Here is a 21,406-nt window from a genome sequence, read left to right as displayed (position 1 = left end):
ATCAACAGAAGCTGCTGTTGTCACTCTTGTTAACTGTTTGTGAGTATTCAAAACATCTATGTGTATACTGCCTTACTAATGAAAATTGTCAGCCTTAGGTAAAGGCTTATGCTCCGGAGCTGCATTAGTACATCTATTTTTATCAATAATAAAGACCCAAATCATGTTTTTGCTAACTAAAAGCACAAGTCCCAGTCAAACATCTTGGAATTGAATTTTAGGTAAGACTTACCTCCCACGTTAACGAGAGACGGCTCACAGCAACATTACTCAGCCCCATAATAATAGCAAAAAAGGAATTCAGATTTTTGTATTCTTTACAGCTGAAACACAAAGGGCCAGGTTTTAATTTGTATGTGTCAGTCAGAGCAGAAGTACACATGACAACCTGGAGAGAGCTGAACCCAGGCATGTCGCACAGCTGTGAGTGAATTTGGGAGCCCTGGCCAGTGTGCCTGCGGCACAGCGCTGCACCCTCGTGTGAGGCATTCCCCACGCTCCGGAGGCTCCTCTCCCCTCCCTCCTAAACCCACCTCCTGCTTCCACCTCACTGGGTGCCAGCTTCTACCAGGACATTAAAGGAGTCTTTGAAGTTCCTCCCCACCCAGAAACACAAACCTGAAACTGGGCTTGATTCAGTCCTAGGGAATAGCAGAAACAGTGGAAGCAACTGGTTTACAGCCTCATTTGCTGCAGAACTTGCTGACAGCTTCTGAAAAGCCACTGAATGTTGGAAGCTGTCCCTAAATGATCTCCATTGAAGCTTACAGGGGCGCTGAGTCTTTTTAAAGGGAGAAGACCAGCTGTGTAGAGATGCCTGTGTGTCAGTGATCTCTCTTGCCGTACATGATTTCTAACTTGTAGATTCTGGAACTCTTTAGGATGTTTCAAGCAAAGCACTGCCACCTGTTACCAACATCATTAAAGAGGTGCTGCGCACTAAGAGCTCTAGGTCACGCTTCATCCCTAATGCAAAGGAGAACTTTTGTTACCAATCAGGAAAAACTGGAACATGTAACTGAGTAGTATGGAAGATCCAATACACCATATACAGGAGTAGACACAGTCTGACAGGAACAGCCCAGACAGCTGCTCAGCTGGGACCGCATCAAGTGGCTCATTGACTCAACAGGAAGGGAAGCGAGAGAACAAAACCTCTACCTCATAAATCTGTGTCTCACTGGGTTCCTGCAAATAATTTGCTGTTTTGACAACTGATTTGCCAACATCTGATTTCAGAACCTCAGCCTCTGCTTTTTTCACTGTTTACCAAGAAAACTTTCACAAGATTCAAGATATGACTCTCAGATTTTTTTTTCGTCACTGAAGCTCTTAGCTCCTCTGAGATATCCTCAGCTCCAGACAGTTAGTACAATCATCACACCCTACTGTCCAGCTCCATAATCGCCACATCACCCTACTGTTATTCTGTTCTTCCTGTCCCTCCATTTCGTCAGACTCGATGTATTGAGTGGGTGAATCCTTTAGATGTGGGCCTCACCTGTGTCTGCACTGTGTGAACACTGAGCATGTGAAAAAAATGATCTTCCCCATCCGACACTCCATCTGTTGGAGACTGCTGCCCCCTCAGATCTTCTGGCAGAGCTGCTCATACAAATTCTCCCACATCAGATTAAGGACAGTGAGCAAGGTTAGCGAAAGTAAGCTGAAATGGTACACCTACCTCAATTTATTCTGACTAGAACCGGTCAGGGAGTGCCTTATTAGTGGGTCTGAGGGGAGATACGGATGAAAAGCAGCCAGGATAGGCTGTCAGTGACAACCTCTTTCCCAGGCACAACTAAATCCAGAAACAGGTACCTGTCCACAGACTGTGACAATTGTGGCACTGTAAAAATAAACTAGTACCACAGAACAGTAGTGCTCAAAACAGTAGGCAGCTGCAAATGTACCTGCAATATGTAATTTGAATCTATCATTTTAAAAAGGAAAAGTTTTGCCAAATACCCTGTTAAGCAACGTAATTTGACAAAGTCCCTGATAAAGTCCATCTAGATGTATGACATTCTACACCAAATATTTTGTAAATTCTACAGGCACTAAGTAGCTCAGTTCCAGGTAAAGGTGGTAGAAGCAGTTCTGCATGGGTCCACTGCACATAGGCTGCCTGTAAAATGTCACAAAATGGATCCTCCAAAGCACCAGTGTGTTCAGAGCAGAGGTCCCTCTCCTTCCCAAAATGGACTGTACCAGAAAAATCTTCTATTTTAGTATGAACTGTGAACACATACATATGCACACATTCTTGTCTCCAACACAGACACAAATGTGATTAAAATCTCCCACTACTTAGATTAGCATATTCATCTTGGCATTTTATCTGTAAACACACACCCTTCAAAAATTTCTTACAGGCTCCTTGGCCTTATAACATATGCATGTGTATGGAAAGAATTATGTTCAAAAACTGACTGAAAGTGTCTGAGTATAGTGATGCACAAGAAGGCTTCTAAATAGCTTTTGAGTATATATGCAAGGAGGAAATACACACAAACTGGGTTTGTGGGTATCCGTAAGTGTATGTGCAAGTACATCCTAGAAGGCCTTTCTAATTTGATTCGACATGGGAAGAACTCACTGTAGGAATACAGTTCACTTCTCCCCTTTGTTTGAAAGTTTAATCCTACAGTGGCTGGAGAAAAGAGACGAACCCGGTAACCTCTACATCCTTTCCTAGCAGATGCAAAGGCAACAGCGCTCCTGGAACTGAAAGCACGCATGCACAGAGCTCGGAGCCCGCACTTGGCCTTGCGCTTGCCCGCGCAGGCAGGGAGCACACATCACAGGGTGCGCGGGGTGGCAGACACAAAATTATGTGCCTTCTGCAATGGCATCTGAGCCCCCAGTCACAGAGCTGAAACAGGGTTCTCAGTGACAGTTATCTTTGAAAATAAGTACGTGCAAGGCATCTCGTTACCGCCAGTCATGCCTAAGATTAATAGTGCAGCACTGAGCTGTTCTCCCCGGACACTTTTCTAATGAGTCTAGTACTTCCAGGTAGGGTAAAGTTCTCATTAGGTCTCAAGGATCTTCACAAGCAAAACTTCCTCAAAGATATCGCTTCAAGGCCTGGGCCTGCATCTTTTGATCCAATTCCTTGGCTTTTTCTCCCCTCTAACTTGGGTGCACTTTGTGTTTGTTTTACCGCAGGCTGCAGCACCTGTTACCATGGCAGCCCTGCACGGAGGGCAGCAGCCTGGTAAAACTTCCCAGCGCCTTTCCAGTGGCTGCAATTAAACCTGCCCACTCCGTTTGTGCAGAGGAAAATCTTGTGCTTTGGATTTCTCTGCTTTTAGGAGACAAAGAGAACTCAGCAGAGCAGACCGCTTTTAGCTACTTATTTTTAGCATTGTAGTGATACCAGAAACATGGAAGTAAACAGGAGGTTGTCAAGCTGTTGTAAATAGCATAGGATTAAACCCATGACACTGAGGAATCCACAAGCTAGGGTGGTTTATTAAGGAGATATTTAACTGTAATTTTTAGGATACTTGATTTCAAGTGTTTATGGAAATTACTACTGTAGTTCAATTTACCACATTTCAATGTTTTCCCATTTCATGCCTCTCAGTTTAGAAAAGACCCCGAGGCGTCAGTGTGTGGGTGCCACTGCCCTCTCCTGGATGCAGCCGCCAGACGGGCGGCTCGCTCCCTGGAATGAGAGAATGGAATATGCAGTATATGTATTTTTAGAAACTAAAGAGGTAAATTCTGTCCTCTGTTCCAAATGTAAACCTGATCCTACATGCCCACTACTAGATGTGAAAAATGGTCAGCTTCCACCAACCATAACCTGTCAGGAGGGCCCGAAGCCATTCCCAGAAGAGGCAGGAACGATGATGCCGAGTTTCAACGAGACCATTGATTTCAGCCATGTGGAATTAGTAATTGACAGGAGGTTGGCATCACAGCTCTAAAAGTAATCTCTTCCTGCACACAACCACATTTAACAATGCAAAATTGTTAAAACTCGTGGTTTAACTGCGAGTAATAGCTGCTTTGTTTGGTACAACTGCCTGAAGGCCTCTGGTCACAATGCCCAGAGTTACAAACACTTAAACTGGCAGTTCCTCACTGCACACCTCAGCAAACTGTTTGCTCAGACAGCAAGGAATGTGATAAACACACCACAAACTGTAATTGAGAGAAGAGGGTAATACTAATAAAAACCTGTAGCTGTTAGTAACAAAAGACAACACTCATAGTGTTGCATTTTTAAACAAAAGTATTAGAAAAATATCCCAAGCAGAATAAAAGTTAACATGAGCCTTATCATCCCCGTACAACATCTCTTTGCTCTCCACTCTTGGTTTTCCTACTTGGGGCAATTCTGAGGATGGTTTTCCTCAACAGGACCAGAAATACTTCTGTTCTCAGGAAAACTAAGGCTCAGTTTTGTTAATATTTACTAATTCAGATATTAATATTTGCTAATGCATGTAAGGGTAAATGGAGGATTCTCCTAATGAACTGAAATGTATCTACTCACAAATTTGATTTGAAAACATGGCCCTAGATCACAGGTCAAGGAAAAATGGAGAGCAGAACTAGAAAGAAGAATATATACTAACAAGGTTCCATACAGTCCTCTAATGAAATGGACAGAATTACCAAGCAGAGGATATTTTAACCTTTACTCTTTGTGGTTGTCTGTAAATAAAAGAGAAAAATAACAACAATTTATTATACTGAATCTCATTTCCAGCTCACAGACGATTTTATACTTACTGGGCTGCAATCTTAATATACTTCTTTAACAGCTGAACACGCTTGCTGAGTTGAGAGCAAAGACAAATCTCAGTGACCACCCAGAACTGTATTTCATTAAATCTTCTCAGAAACAAGTCCAGATTTGCTGTGGTCTTTTTAAAATTGTGCCTTCCAAAAGTGTGATAGATCAATTCCAGCTAGGAAAAAAAGAAACACAACAGTTTGGGATTATTTTTGCGGAATCTCATCTTTCGGACAGAGGAAAGAGGCTAAGAATGAACAGGTAAGTATCTAGTCTGAAATTTGCTCTGCAGTTTATGTTTGTTGCTGTACAGATGACAGGATTTGGGTTACAAATCCAGTAGACAATAGCTGAGGCATACTAAAAGCATAACTATAGACTATTTATAAATAGGTTAATATCTTAAAACGTACAAAAGTAATCCAATAAACAGCACATGTTCAGGAGAAGTTTAACTTTATTTTAGGATTCTGCCTACAAAATTAAGAATGCTTTATAATTCCCAAACTTGTAGGTGGCTTTATTGTAGTATATGTGAATATCAAGCTTAGAGAAAGTTTTGCAAGTAACACACAAACCTACAATGTGCAGTTAAACATTTTCTCCCAGATTCTAATCTGCTGAACAGATAGATCCTCATACCTCATGCACACAGTTGAAGAGCTCCCAGTCATAAATTGTCATCTGATGTGCTAAGTCTTTGGAGCTCATCAGTTCAAATGTTCCCACTGTACCAGCAGATGGTCCTTCTTGTTCTGGTAATGGTGCCTACAAATGGAAAAATGGTATAAAAATACTTTAGAAATACTAAATGACATGACTGGTTCTTTTCTTTCATAAAGTTGTGACCACTTTCCTAAGTATGTTTCTAATACAAAAACTGAAATCTGCTTTTAACCACAGGCTGGCATTAGGAAATGAGAAGCCCTGCACAAAATCAGTACCCACTATGCACAGGATAGTTAGGAAAATTCTGAAAGCTCTTCGGAGGCACTGCAAGGAAATAAAACAGACTGTTCTCAGTGTGTTATTTTTAGCATTGTTCTAAAATTTGAAGCCAGAAATAAATACTTCAATACACGTTGTGCTAACTAAAGCATGTCTGTTTGTTTAGAAGCACAGGTCTTTCCACAAAGCTTTTGTTACCAGTTTCCTTTTTCACATACAGAAATAATCAGGACACAAAGCACAAGCCAAATTCTTTTGCAAATTATTGATTCTAATGATCAGAATTATTACATCTGCCATATTTCGCAAATCTGCAGTGACTGCAAGTTCTTCTAATAATTTATAAAATAAACCTCATACTTTCTCTTTGACAGTGCAGGGATGCATGCCTTGTGATTGCAAAACTCCTGGCTATGCCAATTACATGCACACAGTCTTGCGAGAAAGAATCCCTTAAATCATTCAAGTATAAAATATTTTTGAAAGACACTTCCATATTACCCCATTAATGAGACATGATCTATAGTTTTGCACACAAGTAAATCTTAAGGAGAGATATTTAAAACATGGCTTGAGATCAAGTCAGATCTGATATAGTCTGTTGTATCTGTTAGGGTCAAAGTGTTTGAACCAGCTCTGCTAAATGGCCAACTAACAGGCCTCTTGCAAATTCAAATGCATTACATCAGTAAAGCTCCCTGCGAGCCCACACTTTAATTGCTCTGTTTCCAGGAGAGGGCAGTAGACTTCACTGACAAGTTTCCTTCGCAATTTCTCACAGGGTCTTTGTTAGATAATTACAGAGCAGGGAACTGTCAACAAGCTCCTTTCCGAGTACAAACTCAGAATCTGCAAGATTAACAGACCACATTTACATACCGCAATATCAAAAATGAGCTTACTGAATGAATCTCCTTTTATATAAAAACATTATATTACTAATAGAAAAAGAACTGACTGAATTAATACACCAAGTCACTTTCTTAATAACATACAGTAGGTAGGAACTTCTCTAGGAGTTCTTGCTTTGTTCTCTAGGGAAAACTTGTCTTCCAAATCTCATCATAATACAAACTAATTAAAAATAACCAAACTGAACCACAGGCATTATTACCTTAAAAGCTCCATCTACAATTTTAAGAAGTGATGTGTATTAGCAAAGTATCAGCTAAAAACATCAGGAAAACCATCAGTCTTACAACAGCCTGAAGACTGTCCTTAATTGGGATTTGCACAAATACAAAATTTCTTTAGTTTAAGACAGAATGTGATTTAAAAGTACAACAGTTTTGTCTAGAAAATCCTCATTTGTGGAAATCTGTGGCAAGAGAATTGCCCATGGACTGAAAGAGGGCTTTTTTCCCCTATTTGGACACAAACACAACATAGCTGTTACCATAACAAACACATATTTTCTAAGGTTAGGAAAGAAGCACTTAGATGTAAACTGATTGCATATTTGAAAATTCATCTAACCCAGAACAATTTTCACATGGGAACTACCAAGTGTCATGTGAATAGATGCACATGCACAGGCAGCAGCCAGAAATTGGAATGTGAAAGGATTAAACTGGGAGGGAGGTAAGGTTGTAATGTTTTTCAGTTTGTGTATACCTCTTTGAAAAAAATGCAGCTGATAAGGGGATCTATTCTGTTATGCAGTGCTGAGGACCTTTTTTAAGGTGCTGAGTGTTTCTCCCTAATTCCTACTGAAGTCAGCCCACTTGATGAAAACTAGCACACTGCAGCCCTGTATCTTAGAGCTCCCTGTGGCATTTTGAGCACTCGATCCATGGTAAATAGCACAGGCGAAAAGGCACAGAAAGTCATGACAATTTGCTGCCAAAGGTATGTCTACACAGACAACGCAGGGCCGTACAAAAGTACCCAGCATAGTTGTACTGATGCAACACCCCTGCTTTAGAGAAGCATGCCCCATGGGGGTATCTACTTGGCAGGAATAATTAACCTTAAGGGAACACCAGAATTTAATAAACTGAACAAGAGGTATCTCTGCATGGAACTACAGTATGCTGGATGTGCATTCCCTGGTTGCTAAATTGAAAGCAGCGGCAAAGCATAGATTTTACCATATCTATAAAAGAAATCAGGCATACATACTAAGTGGCTTGTTAAAAGCATACAGGAGGCTGAAACAAGGCTAGGAGTAATAGAGTTCATGCTGACATGACTTGGCAATGACATTTGTTTTTAATGAAATAAAAGGAGCAAAAAGTACAGTCAAATCAAACTCTATAAAAGCAGACCCCATGGAGATCGTTAGAATTACTGCATAAACTGTAAGTACTTAGGAGCAATTCTACTTAAAAAAACCCAGTCTTTCTACCAGGAATATTTTCTGTGATTCTTCTTAGAATAATCTGAGATTTTGACACAGTGTTTTGTGTGGCTGAGAAAGAAAGGATTTTAAGGAATTTACTGTTGGAATCAAGTCTCCTTAACGCTTTAATCTATCGTCAAGAATATATCCCCGGGGCCTTGAGGAGATAATTCTGTAATCAGGAATTACTGCATGTCTTAGTGGCAATATTCAGCTCTTTCTACATGCTCAGTGTGACACAGAGAATACTGGGATCAAGTACTGTCATATGGATCAGATGGATTTCTGCTCTAGTTTAGGAAATTATAACATTACCTTGTTCCAATTTCAAGGCTCATTCCATAGCACTGTGGCAAGCCCTTTGTTGTGAATGTTTCCACTAGCTTCTACCAAAAGCATTGATAAAACAAAAAGAGCCAAGTGTTTGAATAAACTGAAGCACTGCACTTTCTGAGACCTGCATACATACATACGTACCAATGAATCAAACTGGTCACGCGGGCAAGCGAACAGCCGTCCATTCACACTGAGAGTTGTAAACACTGAAACATCATGAGGTTTCAGCACAACTTTTTCTGTAAACATGAAACAAAAGATTGTTTATTACACATATGTAGAATTTATAGCAGGGCTGATCCAATAGATTACACTTTTTGGGAAGAAATTTTGCACAGTAAACCAATGTCCAGGATACAAAATAGATGACAACAAGGTCCTCTTTATTGAAGACAAGCTCAGCCCAAACCAGTCTCCTATAGGACTGGCACACAGAACTAGAATCCCAGCTCCAAAGTGTACAGACAGGTGAAGAAGCCTGTGCTGCCACCTTCAGAAACTACCTAAAAAAAATCAGCTGTAATCTATTCCTTCTCTATTCTCTAATCAGCTGGACTCTATTCCTTCTTCTCTGAGCTGTAAGCATTTGGAGAGCTGTTCTTAATAGAAATTGCCTTGGAAGATAGTAAGTGCAAAAGGAGGTGATGAAATGCAACTGCATTCAAATCTCATTACAGCAGTTCTAAAACTGCATCACATCGCAGGTAAAAAACAGATAATGAAGTAACTTACGAAACAGTCTCTTCCAGCATGCACTGGCCGTCAGCAAATCTGACAATAAAAAATTGCTGCAACTGCAAAAAATAGAGCTGCCTGGTGTCAGTTCTCAGGAAGTGAGCTGGTTTTGGCAGGCATCACTGTTTGCAAAAATGCCTTCCAACACAGCTCTCATTAGCTCTGTGTGTGTCCACACAGTCATATTCAACCAGAGAGCTTCAGCAACACCAATTCTCCAGCCAAAGTCACCTTGCAGTTACTCTCCCATTTCCACAGCCTACAGCGAGGGGCTGACTCTTCACGCTGTGCCAGCACGAGGTCAGCGGGCTTGGCACTCAGTTGCATGGACAGAGCAGCCAGAATGGTAGTGACCACTGCTGGAACGTCTCCATGCACTGTTTTCTGCTGTTGCTGATCTATATGTCTAGCCTGACATTATCCATTATTACCTCCTATTTCTGTTGTTAAAAATTCTTACAATTCTTATAGTGAAGGAAACTTGGGGCAACTCAGCTCTCTAACATGCAGATACACAAACTTCTCAATTTTGCCTGTCCCCTATGTGAGCTTCAGTCTGTGCCTGCAGTAGGGAAAGGATTTGCCTCTAAGACAGAGTTTGTGTAGCATCTGAACAAGCACATAGATATAAAAGCCCTGACTGAATTAGTCTTTCAATTCCCCCTGACATTCTGCTTCACTCTGAGAAGTGTTTAAGATGATGCAAATACGGTACCTCCTCCTGAGCTCATCTTTACTATGATGAGGCCTTCTCCAGAACCCAGCTTATCTGCTACTGCGCTGATCACTTCCTTCACAGAGGAAGACACTGGCACCCGGATCGTGGTATAGGTTTGGTCTATGCAGTACACCTTAAACAGAACTAAAGAAAAAAAGATTGCGCTGTGTGTGCCATGTGTCACAATCACGAAGGCTTTACTGTACAAATTACTTTCACTTCAGTAACACTTCTCACAAATGAAACAAATAATGCAACAATAAATCACAACAGTTTTGATAGCTCCCCATTCCTCAGATGTTCTAGTACAGAAATCTCTGATTTTCCAGAGCTTTTAGTAAACCATGAAGTACTAGTGTTTCAGTATTGCTACATTATTTATGGATGTCAATTTAATCTGGCACTTTGTTATGTTCCAGACATTATAATATTTTAAATCAACCCTTCTTTACGAGAGTCAGAAAAACTGCCTGTAAACTCTCTTAATTACAGCAAAATACTTTTCATATTTACAAAACAGATTTTCAAATAGTTTTGGTTACAATCAGAACTTAAACCAAAGTGTGTTGCAACCTGTTTGTTACAAGCAAGTACAAAACTGATGAATCAAGAATGTTGTAGATTAGGAAGACAAATACTCCAACAATAAGAATTCACTTGAGTGGACCGTACAAAGTGGCTCACGGAGTGACAAGTGAACCCAAGCCTCTGGCTGCCTAGAAATCAACATGATAGCACCTTAGCCTGCAAAATGCAAGGCAGCCTGAAGTGACATGAATCTAAGACAGAAGAAGTTAGGAAAATACTCCTTCAGCTCAGCTGTCAAGCCAAGCCAAGCAGTCCCTGGGGTTATAGGTGTCCATGGATTGTCATGTTCAGTGTGCTGCCTGCCCTGCAAGTGGGAAAGGTGCAGCCATACAAAAGGGGCAGCTGGTGCCTGCCAGTTCCCCTGGCAGCAGCAACTGCTTTGCACTTTGTAGACCTGGAGCTAGCATTGACAGGGACAACAGAAGCTGCACGCCTGGCAGGGTGGCTGCTGTTCATACGTCGCTACTTCCAGCCTTTCAAATGGCTTTTCTGTTGGTTTGATTTATGCCACCAGCTATCTCAGCTATATGACCTCACATTCTGTTCCTTTTATTTTTACGGTTGTTCACTAGCAAGAGCTATCCTTTAATATCAAACACCTTGAAGCAGAAGCTATTTTCTGTGATGAAGATACACCAAAACAACCATTGAGAAACTGGCCCTAGCAGTTGCAAAGAAATCCTCAGATTTGAGCTTTAAGGGGCATGTATCTTTGTTTACAATGAACAGATCTCATCAGCAGAGCTCAGGATTTTGTTCACATAACAGTACTCTAACCTGCCTGATGAAAAGGACAATATGAAAAGCCAGTACAACTGAAAATGATATTCTGATACACTGCAGTAAATTTTACCTTAATCTCTTCAGAGAATCAAACAATAGCAATAGGGCACACCAACAGATTTTGTCTTTAGGCTATGTGCCACAGGGCAGAGATCCTCGCCATGATTATCTGCTCCACTCCTATCTCGCAAAGGAACAGCTGTACATATTAGCTCAAACTGCACAGGGGAGACAGACGCTCAAACACGACCTTCAGCACCCACTATTTATTGCGCTGCCATTACCCGCATGGACACTCTATGTACCGGTTCTTCCCTGTTTTGTTCATTCTCTATTTTAAAAGTTTTTACATCTTCCTCTGCAGAAGCGCAGTGTTTGATACCACAAGTAACTAAGGGAAAAGACAAGGAGCACTTCAAAGCAATGATGGAGAATGTTTGGATAGCAAAAGCAGTTTGCTTCAGGCCAGGCTTCAAAACTCTAAGTAGGTACTTCTCTTTATTTTTAGACCTTTTTTTTAAGAGAGAGAGACAAATTTACTGCAAATCTCAGTGGCTCAATAAAAGTTTGCAGAGGAGCTCACCTTCATCGCTGCCCCTGATAGGCTGGCGTTTCTGTGCTCTGTCATCGCTTGTGTTGAACAGCTGCAGAAGAACTTTGTGCTGAAAATGAATCATCAGGATTCACGTTAATGTGAAAAGAAACATTATGGGGTAGACATGAGCTACAGTAGATCTCTTATGAATGGCAGGAAAAAGAGTAGCAATGTGAAACTTGACACAATGTTAAAAGCTATTTCTCGATGTGTTGTTTTAATATACCCATGATTACTGAACAGATGTTTGTGGATTTGCTGTGCTAAAGCTAAATTTTCTAAATTAAATTTAGAAAAGAGGCAAATAAATTATCTTACCTTCTTTTGTGGTGCTTTGGGTTCTTCAGAACTATAAAAAGGTAAAGCATAGAATATATAATTAAATATAACCTGAAAGATTTTGTTTACAAAGTCATCTATAGAACATGGACCACTTGTCAAACTACAATATAAAACTATTAATGTTTGCATATATGAAAAAGGTGACTAGATGATACCACAGTTAATTTACAACAAAGGCAAGGAAAATACTATATAAAGTCCATGTAAGCATGAAATGAGCATTCAGTTTAGTTTGAATAGTGTGTACATAATTTCCTGTTCCTTCTGTCAACCTTTTAATGAAAGTTTGGTGTTTGCAATAATGATGTGGAAGAGAGGGACATAGACATTCATCCAAACCAGCTTGCATGCAAACATTCAGTCTTGTGTGACTGAGTGCCATTCACAGAACAGATTTTTAATACTATGTAATACATTTTCTTCATCTATTTACTGAGAAAAAGGGCAAGGGGAGGAAAGGAGCAAAAACTGTGCTTACACTTGCTTTACAATTTTCTCTAGCTCTGGAAGTTGCTCCTTCAGTGCTGCAATCATTCTAGTATCATCTGATACAGATACATAAAATTCCTGTAAATGATACAGAACAGTCTTTAAATAACTATAGGGGTAAATGAGCAGTACTCAGAGAGAGGATTATGACATGACATCTGATAGCTTAATGATTATAAAGAATGATAATCGGCATAGAGGAACACATGCTGGGCCCAACCCTCTATTACTTCTACTTGTTTATTTCCAGCTGGTTTAAAGCAAGAGTTCCACATGCAGAAGGGAAGCCTGACTAGGCTCCTTAGCTCACTGTGTAACCACCGACTGCTTGTGCAAAAACTGCATTTTCAGACTATCAAGGATAAAGATAATTCACAAGTAATCTGGCACAACAGATTTTTTTACCCACTGTTGTTGTAGTCCTTGGTGGTTCATTTGCTACTGAGTTGTTGACTCTCAGATGTTCCAGTCTGCTATGATATTACCCTCCTTTCAACCCTAACCAAACCTCTTCCTGCCACACCTACATAAAACTGACTCAATGAAGGACCTATGTGCTTCCAACTAGTTATTGTCCTTTAACTTCTGGACTATTGAAAGACATTATGTTTGTCTCCAAAGCTTGTCTATTATGAACAGTTTTCCCATATGGGCTTGCCATTATATATGTTTGTCATAATTAAGGTCCCTCTCTATTCCCATCTGCTAACACTTAGATTCAGTTTTAAGCTCTTTGGGGCATGAACTTCCATTCAGCAAGAAACATAAGGGATTGTGATCCATAAATGCATTATATAATAATAACGGCAATCACAACAACTTAACGTGACATTGGCAGTGCATCTTATTGTGGAAATACAAGGATATGGTATCTACCACAAAGACGTTACAACCAGTGTCTGAAGAATTAAAGGATTTTAAGGGATCAGATGGGTTCTGAAGACAAAGATCTTAAGTTCCAATAGCTGCAATACAGCTTTCATTCAAATGGAAAGGATTTTTTAATTTGTAGAGTAAGGACCTTCCAGCTCCTTCCTGGCACACCTCAGGCAGGCATAAACAGCCTCCCAGTTCAGTCTGTAGAGCCTCTGAACTATCCACAAGAAAATACTAAAAAAAGTAAATTCATCTATTGCTGTAAAGCAATCTACCCATGCAGTGCTTTGAAAGGGGTCTGCTGGAGCAGGTATTTTCAGAGGTCCAGAGGCTGTTGTAGCGTGTATACTGTCTGCAGCTAACACCAAGAAAACAGAGTTACAAGTTTGCACTTTGAAATGACCCACTTCTCTTCAGTTCACAACAGAATTCTACAGACCAGGAACAGGCTTTCAGCTTATCTTGATCAATAGGAACTTTTCAGTACAATGATACAATTGCTTTATACCTCCAAAAAGGCCATTGCTGCTTCATCTTCTTGTAGTAAATCTCCATATAAAGCAGCCCACTGCAGAACCAGTCGAATGACTCGCCTCTTATTGTTGAGGGCATAATCCATTTTCTCCTGCTCTGTACCCTGGGAAGGCTGGGCATGATAGGTGCCACGGTGTCAAGGAAAACACTCAGTGATTGAAAATATTAAAAGCAGTATGAATTCACAAACTACTGACTTCCAACAAACCATTTTCAGGGTGTTCAAACACACCTTTCCAACATATACTTTTGATTTCTGACTGCTGCTAGCATAAAGACTTGCGAACCTTTCACGTTCATACTAAAAAGTAAGAAGAGAGAGAATTCTCTAAAGAGCACCAGAATGATCAGAATCCCACCACAGAGACTGTTGCTGTAGGGGAGCAGAACAGAAATGATACTTGGAACAACAGAGGAGAGGATTAACCATGGAGACTGAAGAAGGATATTTCTCATTGTTCTTCTTTGGAGACAGTTGAAGAAAAAGAAAAATGTCACTCCGTGTTTATTAACAATTCCAGTCTTCCGTTTGTGAGAAAGACTACTGGAGTCAGCCCCCAGTGTTACTAGTTTTATTTTTAGAAGTTGCTGTAACCCAAGGTGAACTACAGTCCCATTATGGTATGGGGACGTGGAAGTTTACAGCCTGGACTGACTACAGAGACACAGGGTAAAAGAATATATTCTGTAATAGCCTCATCTTACATATGAGGCAATCAGAAGTTTCCACAATATCAAATAAAGCGTATTTGGGACACAATACTTTGTGATAGTTATTTTGTGACCAACAATAAGAAAAAATAGGAAACATTTCATTGACCTTTTTCAAGATGAAGTACCAACACTCCAAAAATATGCAAATAGCGAAAAGGCCAAAAGTAATATTTATTGAAAGGAAGAAACCAAGAAAAAAGTAAAGGCAGAATGGACGATAAACTGAGATAATTTCAGCCTTAAACCTTTTCTTCCTGGATACCAAAATTCAGATTCTGGATTGTTATGAATAATACCATTCCCTATTATATAGGAACAATTAATATGAAAATACTGCCATTCTTTCACTGACTGTGAAGTCCAGCATCCTTTCTAGGTGCACTTCCAGTTGCTCTAACAAACAATTTAACAATTAGAAAATAAAAATATTAATTAGAAATCAAAATGATCTAAGATATTAATCTTAAACTTCTCATTTAGAAACATTTCTCTAACAAATGCTAACATACTTAATACTAATAAAATATAATGGGAAAAAGTATCTATTAACTCACAGTTTCCAAATGATCCTCCTGCCAACACCCCTGCAGAGATTTGATGTGCTACCAGGGTTACTGGGGCACTCAACTGACTGACAAACTTTTAGAAATCTGCATTTTAATTTCATTTGGAAAGGTTTAAAATTACTAGAAAACTAAACATGTCAGTACATTTATGGGAGTAAATAAGTCAAAGGGTCATAAGAAGTAAATAATATATTGTAAGCTATGTGCTCTAATGTCTCAGGGAGCAAGTTTAATATTCTACTGAGTAATTTTTCTCATGCCATTTTTACCTTTTAAACACTGTAATTATTTCATGTATTTTTACTTTCTTATTAATTGATTCACTGCAGGCACTGGTAATTTTTCTGTATTTTTACTGCTCATTTATATTAATTGCTCTTTTATTACTATTATCACAGGGAATGTCAATTAATGGTTCTCCCATTTTTACAGGGTCTACAGGATACAGCTTCACTGCAGATTACAATCAGAAGTAAAACATCATGTACATTTGCAACAAGTGTCAGATAACTGCAAAATAGTTATCAACACCAACATGGTTAGAGTTCAATATATATATATTTCTAGTTATGCTTAGCATATGCTAGGAAACAATTCTTAAGTCTGTTCTTCTCCACATGGGAACACTTAGCCATATCGGGAACTGTGCAAAATCAGCACCCATTACTACTGGCATGATGGTGAAGGCGGCTCACAAAACACTCATAAACGTGCCAGAGGACTATCATGTACAGAGACAAAAGAGGCGCTCATACTTCATAAGTATTTAGATAGTGCTCCTTTAAAGATGCACACCTGCTCCCACACTTCCACTAGCCCAAGTGCACTTTTGGAGGTGCTACTGTCTTTCAAATTTTCTTTTGGGCTTTGTCCTGCCTCGCTCTGACAAGCTGTAACTTGGAGAATCTCTCCATTTCCAGCTCTGTGAAGAAGAGAGGGAAACAGGTGCCTTGGTCCAACACACAGGACAGGGGAGCATCACCTTTACTTCCCTATAAAAAAGAACTACGTGATTTTTTTTTATTATAATATTGCAGAATCCATATACTTTAGTGACTAAAAAAGAGTGGTGTGCCAAGGGACAGCACAGTAGAAGTGCTGAATCCACAGCAAGCAATTATATTACTTAGCCAAAATGGTGCACCCATCCATTTCTTTCAGGAGTAAAGAACTTACAAATGACAAATGCTGCTGTATAAGAAGTGAAAACCCAAATAATTTACACCCTGTACTATGCTTGAAAGCACTACAGTGATATAGTGCTCATACTTGCATGCTGCCAGCTATAACAGTATCCTAAGTGGGTGTAGGAAAACAGACTTGTTTTGATTTAAAATCAGAAGCTGGAGCAAAAACAGTGTGTCTGTCCTTACTACTGTTTCTGTTTTAATTTCCTCACTGAGCATAACTAATCTCTCCTTAGTCTCACAGCACTGGCAAACAATTTTGTAGAGTGATTTTGCTCAAAAAAGATGAGCTTTGTTAGCAACCTTTCAACTCTAATGATACATTTCAATGGTACAATCAACAGAGGACAGTTTGATATTCCATATTCAGAATGGACCAAATAAACAATAATTCGGCTCTAAGAAAAGCTGACACTAAAGCCGTGGGATACCAGTTACTTCCAGCCCTCCTCCTCCTCTCTGAAATGAATTAGCACAATGCCTGCCATGGCCCACTTGAGACCTTGAGGTCTTATCCTCCTCTCCAGAATAGATTCACAAGTGAATACATGTACATGACACTATCACTTTGATCTTCAGAAAAGCTTTTCCCCTATTATCAATTAGGTCCGTTTTGCTTATGTACCTGATTTTCCCACTTATTGGATATCAGAGGTATGCTGTTATACCTGAGGACAGACAAACCTGAGTCTCAAATGGACTGATTGAATACTATGAGCTAGATAGATGAGGAAAAAAAAAAAGTGCTGTCCTTTTCTTCCCTCCCCTTCTCAAAGCTGTCAGCAACAGCATTTCATAATACTTTTGATATCCAAAACTATGTGGTTTTGGAAAATGTGTTTGTTTCAGGTGTCTGAACAATTTTCTGCACAGCAGTTTTATGGGTCCAAAGGTTTTCAAAACAATTACTGTCCTTGCTAGGAGTAACACAAATGGATTCTCAAGCTTGCCAGACAAGGACACAATGCTCTATTTTGTGGTTACAGGGTGTTAGCTTTCCCAGATGTCACTCGCCCCACTAAGCTTCAAGGAAAGCACACTTTCACACCAATCTGATTCTAAAACAATAAACAGGGAATTGAAGTTATTACACCCCTGTCAGAATTCGATAAAACAGAAAACATTATATGTTTATTTAATGCTCCCCATCACTTGATAGCTTCAAGTCACTGTGTACAAGGAAAACTCTCAGTGCCCAACAGCTCCCCAGACTAAATGACCTGCCAGTGACTGACTGATGGACATTTCACAGACTCCTGTACAATATGCAGAGAGTACAAGAGTCACCTCAAGCCCTCAATGCTATCCACTGTAAGCTCTCATCTCCTAGGTATTTACATGCAATTGAAGTTTCTTGCAGTTTGTTAACATTTTTTATAGACTATTATCATAGACTATGATTTTTTTATTCATAACCATCATGATAGCACCTAGGAATTACTTACTCATTATTCTACAGGTTTAGGTACCCTTTTGCTTGAGGCAGTTTACGGCTTGTAATCTGGAAAGTCCACCATTGAAATCACCAAAACATAACAATCTTAGTTAAAATCTAGATGCTGTAGTTCATCCAAAAAGAAGACAGATAGATAGGATACAGGAAGGGTAATTTGAACTTTTATGTAATTTCACTTACCACTTATTTCACTTAGAAATAGTAATCAGCACAGGAAAGACAGTTTTCATGCTCTATTGCTGTATTTACGGGTACACACCACCCATTTCAGAGTTGTTGAGCTATGGACAGCTGTCAGTCAGACACAGAAGCTACCCGTGAGGTGCGGCCCCTATGAAACGTGAGGACTTCTTGAGAGAGAGAAGCTGCAGTCTCATCACTGACAGGGACAGCTGTTAAAGGGACACAACTTTTTCCTTACAAAAGGATATTGTGCCATCAAGGCTGGGCAGAGCTGACTATTTGGCATAAAAACACAGTGCATCATAATAAAATCATTTAAAACAGAATCTGTGGAAAAAAGAAAAAGAAGAAATAAAACAGTCGATTAAGCCTTTGCAAACAGCTTGGGGATCACAAGGATGAGTTTTCTTTCAGCTAAAATATCTTATTAGCCCTCTGCAGATAATAAAGGGGTCTTTTTGCACTTTGTAGGCATGAAATATAAAAATGGGGAATGAACAAATGAGAGCTGAAGTATTAAGCTTTTATTCTTGTCTGCATGAATTTTACTGCACTTACATTAACAGGCATCTGCTTATGTCAAAGAGAAATGTGGAAGAGCAAAATAAAAACCCATCTGTGCTGAAGCAAAATACTTGGGTATGCTTCCCTACAATTGTAGAGATCTCAGCAGCAGCAGAATCAGACCTGCCACACCTGGCTGCCTAAGAAGTGCTGCTGCATTTGGATTTAGGGAACTATAATACCAGACAGCACATTTAGTATAAACTACACAGGAGAAGGCAAATAATTCCGCTCTTTTCTGATTTCCTGGTGATGAGCAGAAGGCCTGAAAAAAGGTAAATGTACAGTCAAATTTCTGGTTTTATTCTGACTCGGAAGAATCTCAGCTGCTAGATTTATATTAAAACATATATGAACAATATGACTGACATTTTCTCCAGAAAAAAAAATAGCAAGCTCTTCTTTCTGTGATGAGATGTGGTAGTTCTGGTGTAAATCCCAGTTTGCCTTATGGTTGTATTTGTGGTAACAACAGGTATTTAAAGCCTGGCTGCAGAGGCCAGAATAAGTTTGGCAGTGAGAATAAACTTTATTTTACTTTAAAACTAGGCAAGGAATGGAATCACTGAGAAACAAACAAAATATCTTGGGGTATGATTTCTACAGTGAAACTTTTGAGATATGAGAAACATTTGAAAACCCTTTAAGTAAGAGATATCAGAAAAAATATGGTGAGATAACTGTGTGCTGTAATATTACATCATTGCTTCCACTGTAATTTATATACGAAAATATCTTTCAGTTCACAAAACTCACCTCCGGAAAGGTGGGACTTTTTCTTTGTGTAATATCCAGAGCAAGGTGGATTTTAACTGTTTTTAAATTAAAGGAATGCATAAACTAAATATTCAATTTTTCAGCACTCTTGAGCTTCTATATCCTAAAAATAGCTTTGTGAATTGTGACATTTTGTACCCCATTAGGATATAGGTATAATCTTGTCATTGGATGTTTTGGGGAAAAGTTTTAAAATATTTTAAAAAATAATTTGTTTTCAAAAAAATTATAATACATGCATACTATGAATAGTAAATTTGTGATTATATACATGCAGGCTTAAAGAACAACGTTCTGCTGTAATTCTAATAAAAAGGTATCTATGAAAAGAATAATTTTTATTCTTAAAAGTAGTTAAAACACACGCTGTTAAAGGATTTCTGTAATCTTTCAGTTCTTCCACTATTTATGGACCACTATACAGGTTTCTCCAGTTTTATGAGGTCAGCAACAGATTAGCTGGATTTAAGAACATCTTTGAATATATACTTCTCAGACATCTGCAATGTAAAAAGAACACGCTGAAGCGATATTCTGTAGCCTAATATAAAAGTCTCTGCATTGCTTTATCATAACTAGGAGGAATTTTTTTCCCTGACTCTTTTTAAAAATTAAAATACTTATTAATAGTAAGTCAGCAAGTATCTATATCCCTAGACATGGATTCTCTGTTCTCTTTACACTAGCGAAAAGCAGTGTAAAGTGCTGCAGCTGCAGCAATCTGCATTCTTGGGATTTGGCCCATGGTGTACTGAGTTCTCTTTTGAGTAACAATTCTTTCCCTGCATATGGGAAAGTATCACCAACAAGTAATTTAAATTGTGATACTTTAAATTAGATATGGATGTGAAAATTTGGCAATACTTATTCTAGCATAACACAATGGCTGGAGCTATCCAGCTAGTTCACAGTATTAAGTGACATCCAGAACAAGAAGTCTGAGGACCACTACCATCGGTTGGTAACGCATGCTCTGAACTGGCCCTACAGTTGTGCCTTATTAAAGTCATGACTAGTGGTCTGGCACTAAGTGGCCTGAGACTTTGCTGTTCTACTTCAAACCGGAAGTACAAATACAGTAGGGCAGGCTAGGAGGAGTGGATCATTATCTTTAATTCTGGATTTGCTAGGCTTTCTCGGGGTTGTTTCAGAGCAGTTCTTATTCAGGAAAAAACTACCACTAACTGCTTTTCAAAGCATCACATTGCGGTGTTCCCCCAGCAAGACCATCTTATGCAGTAATAATAACACAGCCTTTGTCATGTAGGTACCTGTTGCTTCATTTAATGTTGCTTCAAGGCGCATGGTTTCTAGAAAGTGCTCTAAAATTTTCTCTGGGGTTCCTGACATCACAATATACCTGAGGGAGGGAAAGAAACAGTTAGTGTTTCATAGGCAAAACAGCTGATCAAGAAACAGTTGTGTGCCAGTGAGAAGACCCAGATTGACAGGTGCCAGAGTGCAAATTCCTGCTCTGACCAGAATCTCTGGGTGGCTTAGGACAAAACCACTCACAATCTTTTTTGGCTTCCCCATTGTAAAATGGGAGCAACAACACTCTCCACCCTACCCAGGGAGCACAAGGTGACACAAGTACTCCAGTGTAACACCACCATGGTTACACAGCAGTCAGCCAAGCTGCACTGGTGCAACCCTGAGGAAGGGCAGTCGGAAATGCTTCTCCACTGAGAATAAATATCTCGGCAACAACAGCTGTTCCCAGTCATTAAAGGGTCTAACAGACTTTCTGTGAGCATGAAATGAGAACTAGTGTGTACCAATGTCAGAGCAAGGAAACAACTTCCTGCAGCATCACTGAGAATGTGGAGGCAGATAATGAAATAGCACACTGCAATTTCAAACTTGTGCAATGCCTCAGGTAGCTGAAGAAAGTTTTTCAAGTGGATAACGTTAGGACTGT

General features: G+C 39.4%; 1 protein-coding gene across 13 annotated transcripts in view; it reads right to left on the bottom strand.

The window, feature by feature from the left end:
- Window positions 1-21,406, bottom strand: part of RAPGEF4 (Rap guanine nucleotide exchange factor 4) — a 147,555-nt gene that overhangs the window by 14,341 nt on the left and 111,808 nt on the right. For all 13 annotated transcript variants that reach the window (XM_021300039.2, XM_013370121.3, XM_065068781.1 and 10 more), the window contains 11 exons: window positions 20,757-20,845; window positions 18,393-18,471; window positions 14,013-14,163; window positions 12,618-12,706; window positions 12,116-12,146; window positions 11,786-11,864; window positions 9,829-9,975; window positions 8,520-8,617; window positions 5,396-5,521; window positions 4,750-4,928; window positions 233-323 (listed from right to left, as the gene is read on the bottom strand). In XM_021300039.2, coding sequence (XP_021155714.1) covers window positions 233-323; window positions 4,750-4,928; window positions 5,396-5,521; window positions 8,520-8,617; window positions 9,829-9,975; window positions 11,786-11,864; window positions 12,116-12,146; window positions 12,618-12,706; window positions 14,013-14,163; window positions 18,393-18,471; window positions 20,757-20,845 — 1,159 coding nt within the window. The remainder of the gene's footprint in view (window positions 1-232; window positions 324-4,749; window positions 4,929-5,395; window positions 5,522-8,519; window positions 8,618-9,828; window positions 9,976-11,785; window positions 11,865-12,115; window positions 12,147-12,617; window positions 12,707-14,012; window positions 14,164-18,392; window positions 18,472-20,756; window positions 20,846-21,406) is intronic.

The sequence above is a fragment of the Columba livia genome, chromosome 7 (assembly GCF_036013475.1).
Source record: "Columba livia isolate bColLiv1 breed racing homer chromosome 7, bColLiv1.pat.W.v2, whole genome shotgun sequence".
Lineage (NCBI taxonomy): Eukaryota > Metazoa > Chordata > Aves > Columbiformes > Columbidae > Columba > Columba livia.
The sequence above is the reverse complement of the archived record's forward strand: the minus strand, read 5'-3'. Positions and strand labels throughout refer to the sequence as shown.